Source organism: Gorilla gorilla, chromosome 5 (assembly GCF_029281585.2).
Source record: "Gorilla gorilla gorilla isolate KB3781 chromosome 5, NHGRI_mGorGor1-v2.1_pri, whole genome shotgun sequence".
Classification (NCBI taxonomy): Eukaryota; Metazoa; Chordata; class Mammalia; order Primates; family Hominidae; genus Gorilla; species Gorilla gorilla.
Genome location: NC_073229.2, coordinates 55,810,420 through 55,831,418, shown reverse-complemented (window position 1 = coordinate 55,831,418; position 20,999 = coordinate 55,810,420). Strand labels below are relative to the sequence as shown.

At 39.7% G+C, this 20,999-nt stretch overlaps 1 protein-coding gene across 3 annotated transcripts in view; it reads right to left on the bottom strand.

The window, feature by feature from the left end:
* Positions 1-20,999, bottom strand: part of ZFAND3 (zinc finger AN1-type containing 3) — a 340,077-nt gene that overhangs the window by 85,947 nt on the left and 233,131 nt on the right. For all 3 annotated transcript variants that reach the window (XM_031012033.2, XM_031012034.3, XM_031012035.3), the window contains exon 3: positions 6,729-6,911. In XM_031012033.2, the coding sequence (XP_030867893.1) occupies positions 6,729-6,911 (183 nt within the window). The remainder of the gene's footprint in view (positions 1-6,728; positions 6,912-20,999) is intronic.

Genomic DNA, 20,999 nt, shown 5'->3' with positions numbered 1-20,999 from the left:
ATGATTCTAGGAACATGTGTATCAAAGAACTCTGTAAAACAGGGGTTTGCAAACTTTTTCTGTAATAGGCCATTGGGTCTCCACAGCAACTACCCAACTCTGCTATTGTAGCACAGAAGCAGCCACAGACAATACAGTAACAAATGAGTGGGGCTGTGTTCCAATCAAACTTTACTTACAAACACTGAATTTGGAATTTCATGTATTTCCCACATTTCACAAAATATTATTTATTTGATTTTTTTCAGTAGTTTAAAAGCGTAAAAATCATTCTTAGCTTGTGGGCAGCATAAAAACAGGTGATAGGCTGGATTTGGCCTGTGGGCTATAGCTTGTTAACCCGTCGTAAACTATAGTTTTATGTAAGAGCTGGTTGCTGTTTAATTCTTAGTATGTACCTCCACAGAGCTTAGAAGACTGTTTTGTATGAGATAGGTACTCTCTAACTGCTAGTTTAGAATATCAGACTATTTGAAAACAAGTCCATTTCTTGCCATTTATCTTCCCTAGCAGCAGGTATCAGTTCTCTTCCTCTCCTGCCTAGAAAGAGACAGACCAGCCATGACCCCCCAAACACCTCCATTTCCATTCAATATGCTAGTGGGACTGGGAAGAAAAATCCAAAAACTCAGGTAGACATGCACATCATGTTACCAAACAGGTCATAAATAGGGATGCTCAGGCCTTTAAAAGCATAACAACAGAAAAGCTGACTTGTATAAAGAGCTAAGAGGGCATTTCCTCATCTTGTGAGCAGTCATCTGCCTGTACTTGAGAACAACAAAACAACTGATTCCAGCGTTCTAACTACAACCTGGCATTATCCTTTCTCTCTGCAAAAGTTGGGTCAAAAAATATAACTACAAATCACACTTTATCTCCCTTAGAGAAAATCTAAAAACTGGGAGAACAGTATATAGGCAGTAGCAAAAGCAGAAAGAAATGTTTTATTCTTTTTAAGAGTTTGTCCAACACACCTTCCACTGTATAGCCTAATTTGCATGCAATGTCCTTTAGATTGTAAATCATGATAGAGAATGGCAGCTATGGTGTGGTGGCAGAGACCCAGGCCCTTGGAGCCAGAGTGCTCTGTGATCTTGGGCAAGATAATCATCCTGTGCCTCCATCTTCACACCTGTGAAATGGATAAAATAGAAGTACCTGCCTTACAGAGTAATTATGAAGATGAAGTAAGTTAATACAGTTGATCATTGAACAAGAGCAGTTTGAACTGTGTGGGTCCACTTAGACGCACACTTTTTTCAACCAAATACAGATGGAAAATAAGTATTGCCCACATATATGGAGGGCCAACTTTTCACTAAGTGGGTTCCACAGGGCTGACTGTGAGACTTGAGTATGCGCCGAATCCCCTGTGTATAATGAGGGATGATTGTGCATATAAGGTACTTGGAACAGTGCCTGGTACTTAGCAAGGATACTTGTTGTGAGCCGTTACCATTACTATCACATTTAAATGCTGTAACAAGTCCTTTAGTCACTATTTGAATTTTGTTTACATATTCTTGGAAAAGGCTTCCAATGGCTAAGCTCCATGGACTCTTCTGCAGACACACACAGTTTGGGACAGGGAGACATATGTTTATGTCCAGATACAGAAATATCACTTAGAGCTTTTAGATACCTGCTTCATTTACCTGCAGGGAAGCGTATTAAGAAATTCTTTTGGGTAAAAATTAGTCCTGTTTCTAAGTTTTACATACTTTTGTCAATAGTTATTGCTCTATCTGCAGTCTTTTCAAAAGAAAATGTACCCAGACTCTCACCACTTTCTGTTGATATGTTCATAGTTCAAGTTCATGTTGATACTAAGAAGGTGAAAGTAGATTTAAGCAACATCTGTTTTCTTGTATATTAGGAAAAAAAATAATAAAACCTTCCAAAAGCCCCAAACAAAATGTAGCACTTCTAGCTCTATGCAATAACAATGGATCCATAACTACTAAATAGTTTACAAATTTCACGGTACTTGGATTTGGCATCCCAAATTCATTTTCCAACAACTGCTACATCTTACTTCTCCACATCTCTTCAGGCGAAGCTAAGAAGGAACCCACAGATGAAATTCTGGTCCCTTGAGGATACTAAAATATCAACATAGGCAATCTCCTGCTGCCTCTTCCGCCATCCTTTGTCACCTTGGTAGATCACAGCTTAAAAAATTTGCAAGATGTAGATAGATCAGGCTGTCTAGTGTCTCACTTGGGTCTTCACTGCTACTAGGCAATCACTTTATCTCCCACTGATTTTTAAAGCATCCACCCTGACAGCTCTTAACAAACTCAAGGTACTTTTCTTACCCCCTATTATCTCAACCCCCAAATCTGGCACACATCTTCCTCACTCTAGCACAGCTGCTTTCAACCTAGGTGAGGGAGCAAAGCTGACCTGAAAAAGCTTTGCAAATGACATGCCTGTTAACCACTACTAGCTACTTCCTCCCTTCCACCCCAAAATTCTTATGCACCTGTTTGGGAGAACAAGCCAGACTCCCAGGGAGAGACATATGTAGTCAAAAAGGTGACCTCCTTATTTATAAAGACCTAATCTTACTCATTTCTATACTCAGCACTTAACTTAGTGTCTAACATACAGCAGACACTCAGCAAAGACTGCTAAATGAATATGCAAACCACTGAAACAGTTTATTAAATAGTTTATTTAGGTAATCCCTCTTATGATCACCAAATCCAAGTGCCTCTTTGTCAGTATACAGCCTCGGTAGCATTTTCATAATACTGTGACAATATCTTATAGTGACTGAAAGCATAGGCTCTAGATCCAAATTCATGTGTTAAGAGCATGGGCTTCACTGCCTTGCAATAGCTCTATAACTTAGGGCAGAAAGTTAATGAACCTCTCTAAGCTTTAATGTCCTCATCTGTAAAAACAAGTATAATAAAAGCACCTACCCTAATAGGCTATATTGAAAATTAAATGTTACCGCATCTAAAGAACTTTGAAGAATGTCTAGAATATAGCAAATGTTTCATAAATGTGAGCTAACATTATTATTATCTAAACTGAAATTTGTTCTTTGGCTTTTGTGACCTTGCCCACTATCATTCTCCTCCTGACTTCTTCAGTTGCCTCCTCTATCCTTTTTGCTCCTTAAGTGCAGAAGTTTCACTCACAGGTTCATCCTCACTGCTTTTCTTTCTTTCTTTTTTTTTTTTTTGTGAGACAGAGTCCCACTCTGTCGCCAGGCTGGAGTGCAGTGGAGTGATCTCGGCTCACTGCAACCTCACCTCCCGGGTTCAAGCGATTCCCCTGCCTCAGCCTCCCGAGTAGCTGGGACTACAGGTGCGCACTACCATGCTCGGCTAATTTTTGTATTTTTGTAGAGACGGGGTTTCACCACGTTGGCCAGGATGGTCTTGATCTCTTCACCTTGTGATCTGCTCGCATCGGCCTCCCAAAATGCTGGGATTACAGGCGTGAGCCACGTGCCCAGCCCTCCCTGCTTTTCTTTGCTCTCACCCTTGGCAACCTCACTTAACACCTATGGCTTAAACTATCATCTCCATGTGGATGAAGCCAATCTTGACTTCACTCCTCTGAGCTCCAACTCAACCTGCCCAGTTGCACACAATACAAACTTAAGTCATCACCATATCTCCAACTGGCAAATCTCATTTCCCTAGATCTGTAGAAACTTGAGGAATTAGGAAAGAGATTAGCTTCAGAGAGTATAAGTCTAAGAGAAACATACAATGGTTCAAAGCAATGATGTCACCAAGAAGAGAGACAAAGGAAATGAAGCTAGTAGAACTAGACATCTTTAATCAGGCTGAAGGTATTCATATTTAAAAAAAAAAAAAAAAAGCCCATAGCAGTCTACAGTGGCCTAAACTGGCAAGTAACTCTTGGTTATGATGTGGATTTCCACATATCTTAATGACAGGGAGAGAAAGCATTCCTCTTGCCCACACAAATATTATTCTCTATGACAGTTGTATTTCACATTGTGAACTAACTGATTAAAAGTATGAACTCTGAAGCCAAATGCCTAAATTTGAATCCTGGTTCTGGTATCTACTCGTTTGTGACCACAGGCAAATTACTTAATCTTTTTGTGTCTAATTCCTCATCTATGGAATGAGTATAATGACACTATCTACCTCATTGGGTTATCACGAAAAACAATGAGAAAATATGCATGTAGAATAATGTCTCATATATAAAGTGCTCAATAAATGGTAGCTACTGTTATCTCAGCCTCACATGCATTTTGGTGGCTTGAATTGATTTGTGGTGGCCCGATCCTGGTATGCACGAATCCAATCCAGTTTCCATCAGATGAGATCCTGACCAACTTTTTCCTTAGACCAGGAGTTCTTAACCCAAGGGCCATAATAAGCTGTAGAGAAATTTTATGCAAAATTGGGTATAAATGGATGGTGTATATTTTTCTAGGACAAGAGGCCACAGCTGTCATCAACTCCTCAGTAAGTACATGATCTTGAAAAGATTTTTTAAAACAAAACAAAATCTACTGCCTTAGCATGACCACTACCATTTTCACCGTTTTTTTTTTCTCCTCTTATATGATTTCTACACCTTGGCCTCTATTCAGTAAGTTATAATATTTAAAAAATTCTTTCTTTGCAATGTTATTCCTGTTTAATCCTTTCCATTTTCAATACAACCAAGGTTACTTCTCCAAAGAACTGTAATAATATCACCTCCTCTGCTCAAAAACATGGCTACTGTCTCAAGTCCAAATAGCTTAGCTGGACATTTAGCCTCTATGTCTTGGCCACAACTTACCCTTCCAGCCTTGTCTTTCATTCTCTTCCACAAATGGCCCTAAGACAGTCATTTGCCATTGAGAAACTCCATGCAGCTTTCCTTCCACAGCTCATTCTACTCTGTCTAGTATGTCTCTTCACCACCTTCTATCCATCTTTATCACCACTTCCTCAGTAGGTCAATGCCCTTCAACAGTTGCTGTCTTTAATACATAAGGACCAACATGGGTGTATACAAACATGTATCAGGGTTTGTCAAGCTCATCATTACTGGTATCGTGAGCTGAATGATTTTTTGTTGCAGAGGACTGTCCTATGTGATGCAGGACATTTAGCAGCATTCCTGGTCTCCAGACATTATCAAATGTTCTGGGGCTGTGGGGTGGGAGATCACTCTTGGTTGATAACCACTGATAAACTACAACAAATGTATTTAATTTCCCCTTCAAATTCTTTGAGGACAAAGACTATGACCTTGCTTATTTTATATTCTCGATATTACCAAATATAGCAGTTTATGACAGATTTAGATAAATATTTGTTTTCTGCTAACCTTTCCAAAGTTAGTATACAGAACACAGAACATTCTAACCTACTGTGTTTCTAGATATTCATGAAACTTGAAATACTAAATTTCAACTTAGCTTTCAAAGAAAAAAAAGGCCAGGTCTCACAAGGCTGCAGTGTAATGGTAAGACCACAGTCCACTGTAACCCTGAACTCCTGGGCTCAAGAGATCCTCCTGCCTCAGCTTCCCAAGTAGCTGGGACCATAAACACATACCACCACGCCTGGCTAATTTTTTTTTTTTTGGTAGAGACAAGAGTCTCACCATGTTGTCTAGGCTGGTCTCAAATTCCTGGCCTCAAGCAATCCTCCTGGCTTGGCCAAGTAGAGCTTTTAAAAGGCAAAAACTACTATGTCATAATATCCCTATAATTTTCAACAAATACTATCAACTATATTTGTGCCCTAAAAGAGATGTATATCTCACGTACCGCTAGGGATGGGGGATGGAGGGAAAGAGATGTATATTATGACATTATAAAAATTAAGCAGACAATGAGCTGGGCATGGTGGCTCATGCCTGTAATCCCAGTACTTTGGGAGACCAAGGTGGTTAGATCATTTGAGGTCAGGAGTTCGAGACCAGCTTGGCCAACATGGTGAGATCCTGTTTCTACTAATTAGCCAGGCATGGTGGCAGGCACCTGTAATGCCAGCTACTCAGGAGGCTGAGGCAGGAGAATCACTTGAACCCAGGAGGTAGAGGTTGCAGTCAGCTGAGATGGTACAACCGCACTCCAGCCTGGGCAACAGAGTGAGTATCTAAAAAAAAAAAAAAAAAAAATTAAGTAGACAGTGAACTTCTATATCACCTACATAATAGCATTCCAACACTGAAGACTTACAGAAGAGTAATACCATTTCCTCCTTCCTTTAAACATCCTATGTTGTATGAAGTATAGTGTTATCTCAGTTAAATGCTTAGAAACAGTCAAGGCCAGTGAGTGACAGAGATAAAGCTTCAATCTAAGGCTCCTAAATTAGGGTTTTAGGGTTAGAATCCCTTACTGGTCCCTTGCTGCATATTAGAAATCCTCTGCGGAGTAAAAAATAACAGATCCCTGGGCCTCCTCAATTAAATGAGAATGAGGGAATGGTGCTAAAGATTAAAACTGTTTTAAAAACCCCCAGTGGATTCTAATGTGCAGACACAGGTGAGAGCCACTGTTCTCTAGACTGGTTCAAACTTCATGTACTTTGACGGTATAGGCTATTTCTTCAGGAAGGGCTGAAACTTATTCTCTAACTTGCTGAGCTTGGGCCTTGTATGTGGACACTTATCTTGAATTAAAAGAAGTGCTGTTTTTTCTGGGGTCAGGCATTACCAAGATGCTCATCTAAAGTTCTTAAGCTGCTCTCTCTACCACCCCTTAGAAGCCAGGCACTTACACTCCTCTTTACTCGGTGAAGTTACATTCAGTTCTGTCGGAAGCGGCTGCTGGCTGGGACTAAGAGTTGGCGTGGTTATCGAGGTATTGTTGTTGTCACTGGTGGTCTCTTCGGAAAACAAATCTGATTGGCTGTTACTTGTATTTGGAGCGGAATCATCGTCTGGCTGTTTCTTTTGAAAATCTGAAGAAAAATAGAAAACGAGCTTAATTAAGGAGTTCACAGTCTCTGAGGATTAGAAAACAATGGAAGTTGGTACAAAAATTAAATGCAACAACAGCAATAATAAAGACTGATCTGGGTGACTAAAAAACCATGGGAGTAAAACACTGGTCAAAAACGTTTAAGATTAGTGGAAGGTACTAGTGTTAAAAGTTTTCCAAGGTCCCTTATTATTCAGAAGAATGCAAACATACTGATTTTAACATTCTGTGCAAAGCCAAAGACGTATGTTAAAAATTTTAGGGTAATCAGAAGGAAAAAGGGAATAAAGAACAGTTTTTCAAACTTTTCAGAAGGAAAGGTCATAAGGAAAAAGGCAGCAGAGAAAACAGCAGAGTAAACAGAAAACACATAAGATGGTAGAAATAAGTACAAATATGTCAGTAATGGTAATAAATGTAAACAGACTGAACTTATCAGCTAAAAGACAGAATATTTGGACTAAATGAAGTCCAGTTGCATTCAATTTACAAGGGACATACTAAAAACATAAATATGAGAGGATAAACAAAATGTTAAAGTACAGTTAATCCTTGAACATCATGGGTTTGAACCGTGTGGGTCCACTTGTATGTGGATTTTTTTCAACCAAATGCAGATCAAAAATACAATATTCACGGGATGCAAAAATCATATATGGAAGGCCTACTTTCCATATATGATGGTTCTGCAGTGCAGACTGATGAACCTGAGTATGCACAGATTTTGGTATATGCAGGGGAGTCCTGTAGCCAATCCCCCAAGTATAACACAATTGTATACAAAAAAAAATGTACCTGGCAAATAAATATAAATGAACAGGCAGGGCACAGTAGCTCACGCCTATAATCTTAGTATTTTTGAAGACTGAGGCGGGAGGACTGCTTGAGGCCTGAAGTTTGAGACGAACATGGGCAACACAGCAAGACCTCATCTCTAAAAGTTTTAAAAAAATGAGCTGAGGGTGGTGGTGCACACTTGTAGTCTCAGCTACTTGGGAGTATCTCTTGAGTCCAGGAGTAAGAAAGAAAGAGGGGGAAAGGGAAGGGGAAAGGGCAGGGCAAGGGGAAGGGAGGACAGCACAGGACAGGACAGGAACAGAGAAAGGAGAGAGAGGAGAAAAGGGAGGGGAGGGGGAGAGGGAGAGGAGAAGAGGGAAAAAAAGAACCAAGAAGGGAAAAGGAAAGAAAAAGAAAAACGGGAGGAGAGAGGAGGGGATGAACAGAAAGCTACTATGGCTAGAGTACTGTCAGAATATGTAGACTTTAAGTCAAAAGTATTATTAGAGGTGAAGAGGATCATTATAAAATAGTAAAAGAGGCTTCTCCAAAGCCACAAAATACTGTCATCCCTTAGTATACACGGGGGACTGGTTTCAGAACTCCCGCATATACTCAGGTTCCACAGTCAGCCCTACTGAACCAGCGTATATTAAATACTGGTCCTCCATATACACACGTTTAGCATCCCGTATTTTCAATCTGGGTTTGGTTGAAAAGCTTCATATAAGCAGGGATACAAAGTTCAAACTCGTGTTGTTCAAGGGCCAACTGTACTTAAAGCAAAAATGGTTATATTGATGAGAAACTAACAAATTTCCTACAGGGGACGATTTTAATGTAACGCTCACACAAAATAATTAATAAGCATACAAAGACTAAGTATCCAACAATTAGAGAATGAATTATTTTCTTTTTTTCTTGAGACAGAGTCTCACTCTGTTAGCCAGGCTGAAGTGCAATGGCATGATCGTGGCTCACTGCAACCTCCGTCTCCCAGGCTCAAGCAATTCTCCTGCCTCAGCCCCCGAGTAGCTAGGATTACAGACGTGTACCACCACACCCGGCTAATTTTTGTATTTTTGTAGAGATGGAGTTTCATCATGTTGGCCAGGCTGGTCTCCAACTCCTGGCCTCAGGTGATCCGCCCGCCTCAGTCTCCCAAAGTGCTGGGATTACAGGTGTGAGCCACAGCGCCTGTGGCCTTAAACCTTTTCAAAGCCCCCGAATATTAGCGTAATTCAGAATAGCAGTTAAATCTCAGTTTGAGGGAGGGTGGTATGATGGTGAGAGGCACACAAAAATATCCAAAGACAGGTAATGTCCATTAACAGAAAATTGATCTTAAAATGCTCTACAGTCATTAAATGAATAAGGCTACAAGTATAATAGAAAAATCTCAAAAAGAATGTTGATAGAGAAAAGCAAGTGAGCTACAGAAAGATATACACGGTATAATAATACTTATATAAAAATTTAAAATATGTTAAGAATACCGCATATTGTTTATGGATACATGAATGATAATAATTGCAAGATAAAAACATTCAAGGAAACAATATACCAGATTTGGGATAGCGATTACCTCTTTGAGGCCAAGGGATAAGGAGAAAAACGGGTCTTCTATCTTGTTCTGTAATTTTTTATTTCTTAAGCTGTTGGTAGGTATCTGAGTGTGATTATTGTCTTTATTCTCTATATATTTTAAAAATCTAATGCTACTCTATGAAGTACAGATTATAGTTTATTATATCAATTCAGAGAAGTACAAGATTCTTACAACTTGACATAGCATTCGAACCAGAGGGAAGTGTTGCTATCATACTCTATAACTTCATCAGAATCACTACCTTTTGACATATTCTCAGCGTAAAAATAGCTAGCATTTATGATGCATTTATTATGTGCCAGGCACTGAACTAAATGTTTTACGTGTATAACGTATTTATGTTAATCATCAGGAAAACCCTAACAAGGAAGGTATAAATAACATCATTTTAATGATAAAGAAATTGAGGTTCAGAAAGTTTAGGTAAATTTTTCTAAGTTAACAGCTAATAAGTAGCAAGGACAGGTCCATTTGACAACAAAGCCCATGGTCTTCAATCACAACCACAGGATGTGGCACTGTGATCACCAAGATGGCCCAAGGAAGAGACCTCCATGTCAAGCCCCCAGCCATTTCCAGCACCACTAGTGAGTGCAATGAATGTAGCCAGTTAGTAACTGCTAAGGTGATCAGTGCTCTAAAGCCCCCACTGCTTCTTTTCTGTGTATTTATTTCTCCTAGCCACTTTCTTGTTCTTCCATGTTTTGACATTTAAAAATGGCTTATTATCTCAGTGTTATTTGTATAGCACCTTCAAGAAACAGGTACTATATCAATGGAATAAAAATACTGCAATAATGATACTTCTTTTTTATGTCATGTAATCTCATTAGCTCTCCTATGTCAATAATCATTGTGTCCCTCCCATAACCATCTATCTACCATTTAATTGGAAATGTTATATGATCTTGAAAGAACTGAAACTGAGTCATCACTGTACCATCTAGCATAATCCCCAATGCTTGGAGACAGATGCACACACATAAACTTACTCACTCAGGCACAATAAGCCTTTGAAGGTGAAGGATGTTGGTATCTAAAGATCAATTATGAATACCAGGTCCCACCCACACACTCTCCAGCCCATGCTTGCCATGCTACTTTGATACTCAGGTACTTTCAAGTTCTCTTTTGTGAACTGGCAGTTCAAAACCTTCAGGTTTTCTTTTAGGAATCAGCAGTTGACACAGTGTACCTTCTTTTAACCCACACTCCTTCTATACCTTTTCTACACCTGCACAGGGTGAAGGTGTCATAACATCATTAGGCTAACATACAAACCCAACTGGCTGCTCACAAAGAGAGGAGTAGAAGCTCTATATATTCTCGACTTGAATCTGAAAAAGAATCCAGGAATCACAGAATGTTACAACCAGTAATGGCTTTAAAAATTCAGCTCAATCCTCTCATTTTACAGATAGAGAATGCAAGAGCTGAGAAAATTACTACAACTCACCAGAAACTGAGTTAGAATTTTCTAACTTCCATGCCAAAGTCTGTGCAATACAAAGAGCTTTAGAGTGAAGACCTGGATTCAAATCCTGACCTGGCTATTTACTGGGCATATAGCTAAAAACAAATTGTTTAATTTTTTGAAGGCTTCTGTAAAACAAAGGGAGGTGGTTATTTATACCGCTCAGGAAAATGTGGATTAAATAAGATAATGTACATGAAGAACCTAGCACATGAGTACTCAACAAATGACAGAATTAAAAAGAAAAGGTATTTTCCTAACTTAAAGAAAGGGGCACTAAGTAAGAGTTATCTCTTCATTTTGGCCCTGATATTTGCATCACAGTTCTTATTCTCTTAGGCCTTTCTTTCTGAACCATCCAGCATCCAACTTCTGATTACTGCCAAAAAGAAAGAAACTCTCAGAAGTCTACTCTGAAAATGAAGGGGAACAGATTTATATTACATGTAAAGAAGTAAACAACAAAATATGAGGCACAGAGCCTGCCTCCCATCATTCTACACTGGAGAGCAGTGCAGATGAAAGGTCCAGAAACAGCCATTGCATCTGATTCAGACATAGTGAAGGTCTGTTCCCTTGATATATTTTATAATTCTCATATAAATGAGAAAACTAGAAATCTCCAAGCGTACCCACCTTTCTAAATGAGAAAAAAACTTAGGAATAACTAATTTTATAAGTTAGTTAATGGTATATCCAAAGGTCTTAAACTTGTCCTTGAATAAAGTTGTAAGCCTGAGAGAGGTTTATGTGAATAAAGCTTTTCCAAAGCAAACTGTTACTTGTAAAAACTGAGTTTAAAAACGTTTGCACTTTAATGGGAATACTGTTAAGAGTGAACAGCAGCCCAAATCTTGGCAACTTACCTTATTATCATCTAAGGGGAAAAATAATTTCTCAACAAAGATATGCTTGAAACCTTTAGTACCCAGAAATGGAATGTCTCCAGAAGATAAAGTGACCTAATGGTGCTAGCAAAGTGAAGTCCCAGGGACTGGCTACCCACATACTCACTGGCATAGTTTTCTCCAGTTTTCAGAATGATTTTTCACACGTCAATCTTCTTACTACAAAATGCACTTAAAATACTGGGAGCACTGTGAAAGCACTTTGTCCTGTCCTGCTTCACAAGTCCATTAACCTGGGCAGTCTCTCTAGAACTACACCCTATCTAGCCACTATGCAATACTCCCTTTGATATGCACATGCCCCACTGTTTATCTTTCAGATGTACAATGCCGATTTGGCAAGATGCTTAGACCCCCAATCCCACTTCTAGATTATTACAATAATACGTCTTTCAGAACGATTTCTTCAAAATATTTAGAAAGAATTTTGGTAATTTTGCTAAACTTTTTCTCTCATTGAAAACAAATTAATTCTTTTTAACCCTGTTCCAGAACCTATTTTTTTCCTCTTAGCAAGGTATCATGAATGTTTCTTCTTTGTCAAATATAAATGGGTGATCACTAATGAGTACGTGGTCTCATTCATTTATAGATACATGAACTAAACCAATCCACTAGTGTTACACGTTTTCATTTACCAACTTTTCACTATTATAAACAAGATTTCACTGAGCTTCCTTAAGTTATATCATAGAAGTATATCAACTGGTAAGAGAGGACGTACATTTTTACAGCATTTGGTACGTATTATCAAATTCTCTTGGCACAGCACTCTGTGAGTTCCCATAGCACAAGACTTACTATGGTATATAAGAATCATCCGTTCACTTGTCAGTCTCCTACATTACTCAGGATCCAGGACAAAAAATGGTTCTCAATAAACATTAACTGGATAAATAAGTGGCCAATGCTTTCCTGCAGAAAGTCCATCACTGGATTACATTTAAAAGTATTTATCAATTGTTATTTTAAACCTTTCATTAACTGTTTTGTGTGTCTTTAAGGGTACTCTTAGCATCATGTGGGTCGGCATTTCTAAAAGATAAAGTGCTTAATACCTGTGAATTTCTAATTTCATAATCAGTAAGTAGAGACGAGAAATTCAACTGCACTTGTTCCAACTTACTCATTAGGACTACTTGGGCTCACTAATAAGGCTTCTATCTTTATTGTAGACACTAAAGCTGGGTATATAGGAAACCAAATTCGAAGTAGAAGAGGAACTAAGAATTAAGCACCTCCTATGAGTCAAGCACTCTGCCAGGGGCTTTGCATTCATTTTCTCATTTAGCCCTCAAAATAAACTGGGCAGTAGGTATCATCACCACAAGTGAGCAGAGGACAGTGTGTATGGCAAGGCTGGGCAAACCTGCTCCCTCCTTAACAAATGCTAGAGCTAGGGTTTGAGACTCAGCTTTATTTGACTCTTAATGTTTGTGCTCTTCCCACTACAGCATGCACCACTGAAGCAACCACTTCCCAGCTTCCCAAAATGTTAACAGCTCACAGCCTGCACAGGGTACACTGCTGGTTCCCACATTTCCATTCTCAGTCTCCAAACCCCATCTGACTATAAATCACAGATTACAAATCCATGCACCCACCAGAAGCTTTAGTTTGGTATTTCACACCATAAAATACTTCATGTTTCAAGCAGTCAAATTTTAAAAAATGGAAAAGGTTGCCAGGGGTTTTGTTTCTCAATCCACTTAAAAATAAAAATTCATTTCCCACATCTCAAGAGTTTGGTTCATACAAGTCACTGTATAAAGGTCTCCTTTAACAGAACAGAGTTCTGCTCACCATCCCCTCTCCACCCAATTTATGTCCATAATAGGCTACAGCTTCCGTTCATAGAAACATTTCTAGTTTTCTAAAGCTGCATTGTCCCCCACCCCCATCTCAACCGCAAAACTTAAATATCTTATTTTAAAAAGCTACAAAGCCATTAGTAGCCAGCCAATTCATAAACCAGACTTCTAGCCTTCTGATTAAAATCTTAATAAAATTCTGGTAGTTGGATGTTAATCTGGGTTAACAGCTTCAGCAAGAATAAACTGTTTAAACAGGAGTTAGCAAGAACCAGTGCACTTATGGACTTGGTTACTATGAAAACCTTATCACCTTATGCACATGTTGTAGCTTATGTGGCAAACTGTGAGCTATTGAATGTGGTTAAGTTTACTTAGGTGTCCTTTCATGAATATTATCTTCTAGCTTCTTTAAAAAGCAAAAGCAAAACACCTTTACCCTATCAGATTCTCACCCAACCTCTCATGGCGATTCCTTCTCTTTAAAAATCAGACTATCTTCTTTTTTAAAAAAAATTATTTTTATTATTTTTTTCTCTTTCAAAAATTATTTTTATTAATTTAAAAAATCAGACTCTCTTCACTGATCTCAGAATAGACAGACTGAATAACACTGCACGGTTTTTGTGTGCTTCCTTTTTTTTTTCTTTTTTTAATTTGAGACAGGGTCTCGCTCTGTCACCCAGGCTGGAGTGCAGTGGCACACACATGGCTCACTGCAGCCTCGACTTCCTGGGCCCAAGTGATGCTCCCACCTCAGCCTCCTGAGTAGCTGAGACTATAGGTGCACACCACCACACCGAGCTACCTTAAATTTTTTTTTTTTTTTTTTGATAGAGATGGAGTCTCACTATGTTGCCCAAGCTGGTCTCAAACTCCTGGGCTCAAGAGATCCTCCCACCTTGGTATCTCAAAGTGCTGGGATTACAGGTGTAAGCCACCATGCTCAGCCTATGTCCTTTCAAATAAGTTTCAAATAAGTTAAAAATAAATATACATACAATATACACACACACACCTCTACATGTATATATCCTAATGATGATAAGTGACTCCTATCCTATGTTTCCTATTTATGTCCATGAACCTGCAATTTGAGTAATACCTCAAAAAAAAAATAGACCTTGCCTTCTGCCCTTCCTCCCATCTCATCAGATGATATCAACATTCACCTAGAGAATAAAGTCAGAAGCCAGGAATTATCTTGAACTTCACATTCTCCCTTCTTAATTTTGTATCCCCCAAATTACCATTCTAGTCATTTACAACTCCTAAATATCTCTTGAATCCATCTATTTCTCCATTACCACTGTAGTCTAAGCCATCATCATCTATAAGATTCCTTTGATAGCATCTTTTTTATTTTGAGACAGAGTCTCACTCTGCCATCCAGGCTGGAGTGTAGTGGTGCAATCTCAGCTCACTGCAACCTTGGCATCCTGAGTTCAAGCCTCTTCGGTTCAAGCGATTCTCATACCTCAGCCTCCCGAGTAGCTGCCAACTACCAGCGTGCAACACCATGTGTGGCTAATTTTCGTATTTTTAGTAGAGACAGGGTTTCACCATGATGGCCAAGCTGGTCTTGAACTTCCAGCCTCAAGCAATCTGCCTGCCTTGGCTTTCCAAAGTGCTGGGATTACAGGAATGAGACACCATGCCCAGACTCGATAACATCTTAATTGAAATCTTTGTGTCCTCTCTTGGCTCAGTCTGATCCACTCTGCACAAAGCAACCACAATGATTGAAAAAAAAAAAAAAAAATTGTAAGAAAACAAATTCTGATAACATCACCTCCCTGCCTAAACCCTTCAATGGTCTCTCATTGCCTTCACAACCAGATCCAGAATCCTAACCATGGCTTAGAACTTAGAACCAGCTACTAGCTATTTCTTCAGCCACATTTGATGCCACTGCTCCTCCTCTCCCTCTCCTTGCTTTAGCCATTCTCCAGTGCTCTTGGTTTTTCAGACACTCCATGCTCTTTCTCAACATGGAGTGCTTTTTTTTTTTTTTTCGAAATGGAGTCTTGTGCTGTCGCCCAGGCTAGAGTGCAGTGGCACGATCTTGGCTTACTGCAACCTCCGCCTCCCGGGTTCAAGCAATTCTCCTGCTTTGGCCACCCAAGTAGCTGGGATTGCAGGCGTGCACCACCACACCTGACTAAGTTTTGTGTTTTTAGTAGAGACAAGGTTTCACTATGTTGGCCAGGCTCGAACTCCTGATCTCAAATGATCTCCCTGCCTCAGCCTCGTGCCTGTAATCACTCTGGGATTACAGGCGTGAGCCACCACGCCCGGCCGTCAACATGGAGTACTTTAATCATGACACGTGGAAGATTTTTTATCCTCATATTCACCTTGGTAAATCCTACTCATATTTGAACTCTTAATATAAGCACTACTTCCTAAGGGAAGTCCTTAAGATTACCCATGGAAGGTACGTTATTAAATATTTGTTGGATAAATGAATGTCTTATTCACAGTGTGCCTCAGCCCCTAGCAAAATGCCTGCCACATAATACATAATATAAATTTGCTGAATTTAGCATATTGGATACTGATGAACACACAAAGTTGAAAAATATTAATTCTCTTACAGACAATTTAAAATGGATTTTAAATTGCTACAAAATGTATTTATAGGAAGCAAGAGTGCTCCTACCTACAGGAGAAATATTAATCACCCTGTCAATAAGTAGATGTTTGGATTTCATAAATTATCCCCACACATATAAAAATTTCTTCCTTATTATTCATCATGGATAACTGGTCCTAACAGGACTTACAAGGTCTCTCAAGTCACTTCCTGCTTGCTTAGATTTAAATCACAAAGCTTAAGATTTTTACATGAGGCAAATACAGGTAACATTAGATTGGCTCCCAAAAGCATATCCTGAAATGTGTCCTGCAAAAACAGGCAACAAGAGAATATATGAAGCTGGCAAAGCTTACTCTCTTCAGCAATTAAACTTACTTTATAATCTAGTTTATCACTGAAATTATACATTCTCCAGATTCTTCACACCTATAGAGCCAACTACTCAGAGGTGTGAACTAGCAAAAAAAATTATTTGGAGTAAGGCTTGTTTCCTATACAGCATTTATTGTGCAGACTATACAGTTTTCCCTGTAACAGTGTTTCATATTCAATATTCATTTATAGGGCATAAATTAACTGTTAACATTACAGCAAATATCTAACAATCCATTAGTACTACAATAACATGTACATTTACCTCATTTCAGTCTAACCACAAAATATGTCAATTTTTTGAAAACACAGGGAGAAGTTTTCTGAATATTGTGGCATTAATCTAGTTCTAACAAAATATGCACTTTATGCTGTGTGCGCATATATACATACAGTTCAGCCATCAAAATTACAGATAGGATTTGGCATATTGTGGAAAAACTGGGTAAAGCTGACGAAATAAAATAGGCAAGTTGGAGCCTAAAAACAAAACAAAAAACTTATCTTTGTTTACAGTTGATCCTTGGTATAATCTAAAGACTTCCCCTCAAGCCATTAGTCCTTAGTGTCATTCATGAATTACTCCAATGGCACAGAAGTGGCATGAACGTAACTGCTGGAGAGGCTGGAGGCTGCAATATTTTACCCCAGACCCAAGGCTTTAAATGTCCCATAAAGACTTCAATGACAACAGAATAGAAAAGTAGAAAAGTATTTGGGAATAAATTAGCAAAAACAGTAGGTTAGCACCCCCCTTTTTAGATCACTGATTATTTCTATAATTGTATCCACAGTCCTAATGCTATTAGCCTTTCATTTTACCATGCAGATGTGACAGGAGAAAAGACAAAAAAATAATTCCCACTGCACCTCTCTTTTGAGGGAGAGGATGGTGGTGGGACTGGGAAAAGCGTAGGTGGTGGGACTGGGTAGAGCGGTGGTGGGACTGCTCTTGCCCACCTATGTACGCTCTTACAATCTGGTCCTATTCGTTCTTGCTTCCCTCTATTCACAAAGGCAGCTCCTGACTTAAGGGGCTATTCCTACCCCTAAATACTCCCTCAATACTCCCTGAGTATTTCTACTCAGTTCTCAGCCTCATCATCTCCTACCAGGGTCACACACCACCAGTCTTCAGGTCTTCTTCATTTAAGCTCTGCTACTAAGCTGACCACTGCATCTGTTTCAGTAAATTCAACTTAGAGTGGTGATATTAACTTTTGAGACACATTTTCCCTTAAGATAAAACTTGCAAATGTTCAGCTTAAATTCAAGAAATACAATAAGTTATATTTTAAGAATGTCAGCTGGGCACAGTGGTGCACGCCTATAGTCCCAGGGTATTAGTCCGTTCTCATGCTGCTATGAAGAAATATCCAAGACTGGGTAACTTATAAAGAAAAGAGGTTTAATTGACTCACAGTTTCACATGGATGGGAAGGCCTCAGGAAACTTAGAATCATGGCAGAAGGGGAAGCAAACATGTCCTTCTACACAAGGTGGCAGGAGAGAAGTGCCAAGCAAACAGGGAAAAGTTCCTTATAAAACCATCAGATCTCGTGGGAACTCACTCACTTTCATGAGAACGGCATGGGGGTAACCGCCCCCATGATACAATTACCTCCCACTGGCATGATGTGGGGATTATGGGAACTACAATTCAAGATGAGATTTGGGTGGGGACACAGCCAAACCATATCACCTGGCTACTAGAAAGGCTGAGGTAGGAGGATTGCTTGAGCCCAGGAGTTCCAGGCCAGCCTAGGTAACATCTCAAAACTCCATCTCTAGAAGGGGAAAAAGAAGCAAAGAATGAATTGCCTTCTTGGCCAGGCACAGTGACTCATGTTTGTAATCCCAGCACTTTGGAAGGCCGAGGTGGGTGGATCAACTGAGGTCAGGAGTTTAAGACCAGCCTGGCCAACACGGTGAAACCCTATCTCTACTAAAAATACAAAAATCAGCCAGGTGTGGTGGCGTGCACCTGTGATCCCAGCTACTCAGGAGGCTGACGCATGATAATTGCTTGAACCTGGGATGCAGAAGTTGCAGAAAGCCAAGATTGCACCACTGTGCTACAGCCTGGGAGACAGAGAGAGACTCTGTCTCCCAAAAAAAAAAAAAAAAAAAAATTAATTGCCTACTCAAAAGTGGTGAATGAAGACGGGGTGGGGGTGAGGGGGAGGGGGTGGGGGTGGGGGTGGGGGAGCGAGGAGAGTCAATCTCTTTCCCAAAGAGTAAAAGACCAAGTAGTGGTTCAAACTTCTAAGATATGTTTTTTTGAAGGATGAAATGATGGGCTTACTAACACTTTCTTCTTACATCTATTAAAGCATATCAGGGGGATGTCCAGAGAAGATGACAATGATCTTCCCAAGATTAGGGCTAACTGACTAATTTTTATCCAGTGAATCCAAGGTATCAGAATACATGACGTTTATATAATTCGCAATTCCTAAAAGGTATCTATCTCCATATAAAGGCTATCAACTACTGATACAAAAGCTTTCTCCACTAGTGAGAAAAGCTCATGCACAACTAACCTACATATCCTCTGTCCCAGTAGGGTGTGTGTAACCAGACTGCCTGAGTTCAAATCCTGGCTCTATTTCTTAATTGCTGTGTAACCTTGGGCAAGTTACTTAACTTCTCTTGCTCTAGTTTTCTCCCTACAAATGAGAATAATACTACCTACCTAATAAAGTTATTTTGCAGATCAGATAATACATGTGGAAGTCTTAGAACGGTGCCTGACATATAGTAAATCTTGAATTAACTATGATTGCTATTCCTCTTCCGACTTCTTAAAAAGTTGCTAGCTTGAGACTAATGCAATGAAAATAATTTCTCTGGTGTGAATTATAGTGAAGTCTTTGGCTTCATTAACAATGTACACTAACAAGCCAATCCTGGGGATACAAATACGAAAGTTTTCAGGGACCATGTGGGTATCATGAATGTGTGAAGTTAGGTGGCCTAACACAACAGGGAGTGCTAGTCATTGTGGCTAACTGGCAAGTGTAAGTCTCACCTAAAGGCATGTGATTTCAAATGTAAAAAAAATAAAAACCTCCAAATACAAGATGTCTGTGCCTTGAAAGCCAAAAATGTAAGACCCTTGATTTAAACAGAGACAAATGCACTTATTATATAAAAGTTTTGAAAACTGCATTATTGATTCTGCATATCAGTAAAGAAATGATTGATCAGATATATGTGAAATAAATGCAAGGAACAAACAGGAAAGTTTAGAGGTATAATACACAAAGAATCAGACAGACCTGTTTGAATCCCGCCTAAGCTACTTAGAAACTGCATGACCATAAGAAAGTTACTTACTTTTATTTCAGTTTCCTCAACTGCAAAAACGTTAAAACCTGTGTAGGATTGTTGTGAGGATGGCAGATAATGCAGCTGCCCCTCATAAAACAGGCATTGAATTTTTTTTTTTTTTTTTTTGAGACGGAGTCTCACTCTGTCACCCAGGCTGGAGTGCAGTGGCGCAATCTCGGCTCACTGCAAGCCCCACCTCCTGGGTTCACGCCATTCTCCTGCCTCAGCCTCCCGAGTAGCTTGGACTATAGGTGCCTGCCACCACACCCGGCTAATTTTTTTGTATTTTTAGTAGAGACGGGTTTTCACCATGTTAGCCAGGATGGTCTCGATCTCCTGACTTCGTGATCTGCCCGGCTCGGCCTCCCAAAGTGCTGGGATTACAGATGTGAGCCACTGCGTCCGGCCTGAATATATTTTTTAATGACCAATAAAAAAATGTTGGGGCCGGGCATGGTGGCTCATGCCTGTAATCCTAGCGCTTTGAAGGGCGGAGGTGGGTAGATAGCTTGAGCTCAGGAGTTCAAGACCATCCTGGACATGGCGAAACCCTGTATCTACATAAAATACAAAAATTGGCCAGGCATAATGGTGCACACCTGTAGTCCCAGCTACTCAGGAGGCTGAGGTGGGAGGATCACCTGAGCCCAGGGAGGGTGAGGCTGCAGTGAGCCATGACTGTACCACTGCACTCCAGCCTGGACAACAGAGTGAGACCCTGTCGCAAAAATAAATAAATAAACACACACACACACAAAATAAAAAAAAAAAAACAAAAAACCTAGGTCTGGAACAGATCTTCTTAACCTAGGGTTCTTATTATCAGTCAGCTTAGGCTAATTTACCTGCAAAAACGAACGACCCTATAATCTACAGGCTTTATAACAATGGTTTATTTGTTTTGATCACATTATAGGTCTACTGAGGGTAGACAGCAGCTCTGCTCCACGTATCTTCATTCCAGGAACCCAGAATGAAGGAGTGGCCCTTAATGGAACACTGCTGGTATCACTGCAAAGGGAAAAGAGAAATGGAACCACCTAACAGCTCTTAAAGTTTCCGGTCATAAAAGCCAAATAAATTTTTCATTAACATTTTATTGGCTAAAAGAAGTCACGTAGCTGAGCCTGATGATCAGGACAGGGAAGTATGAGCCTCACACTGGGAGGGGCACCAAATATGTGG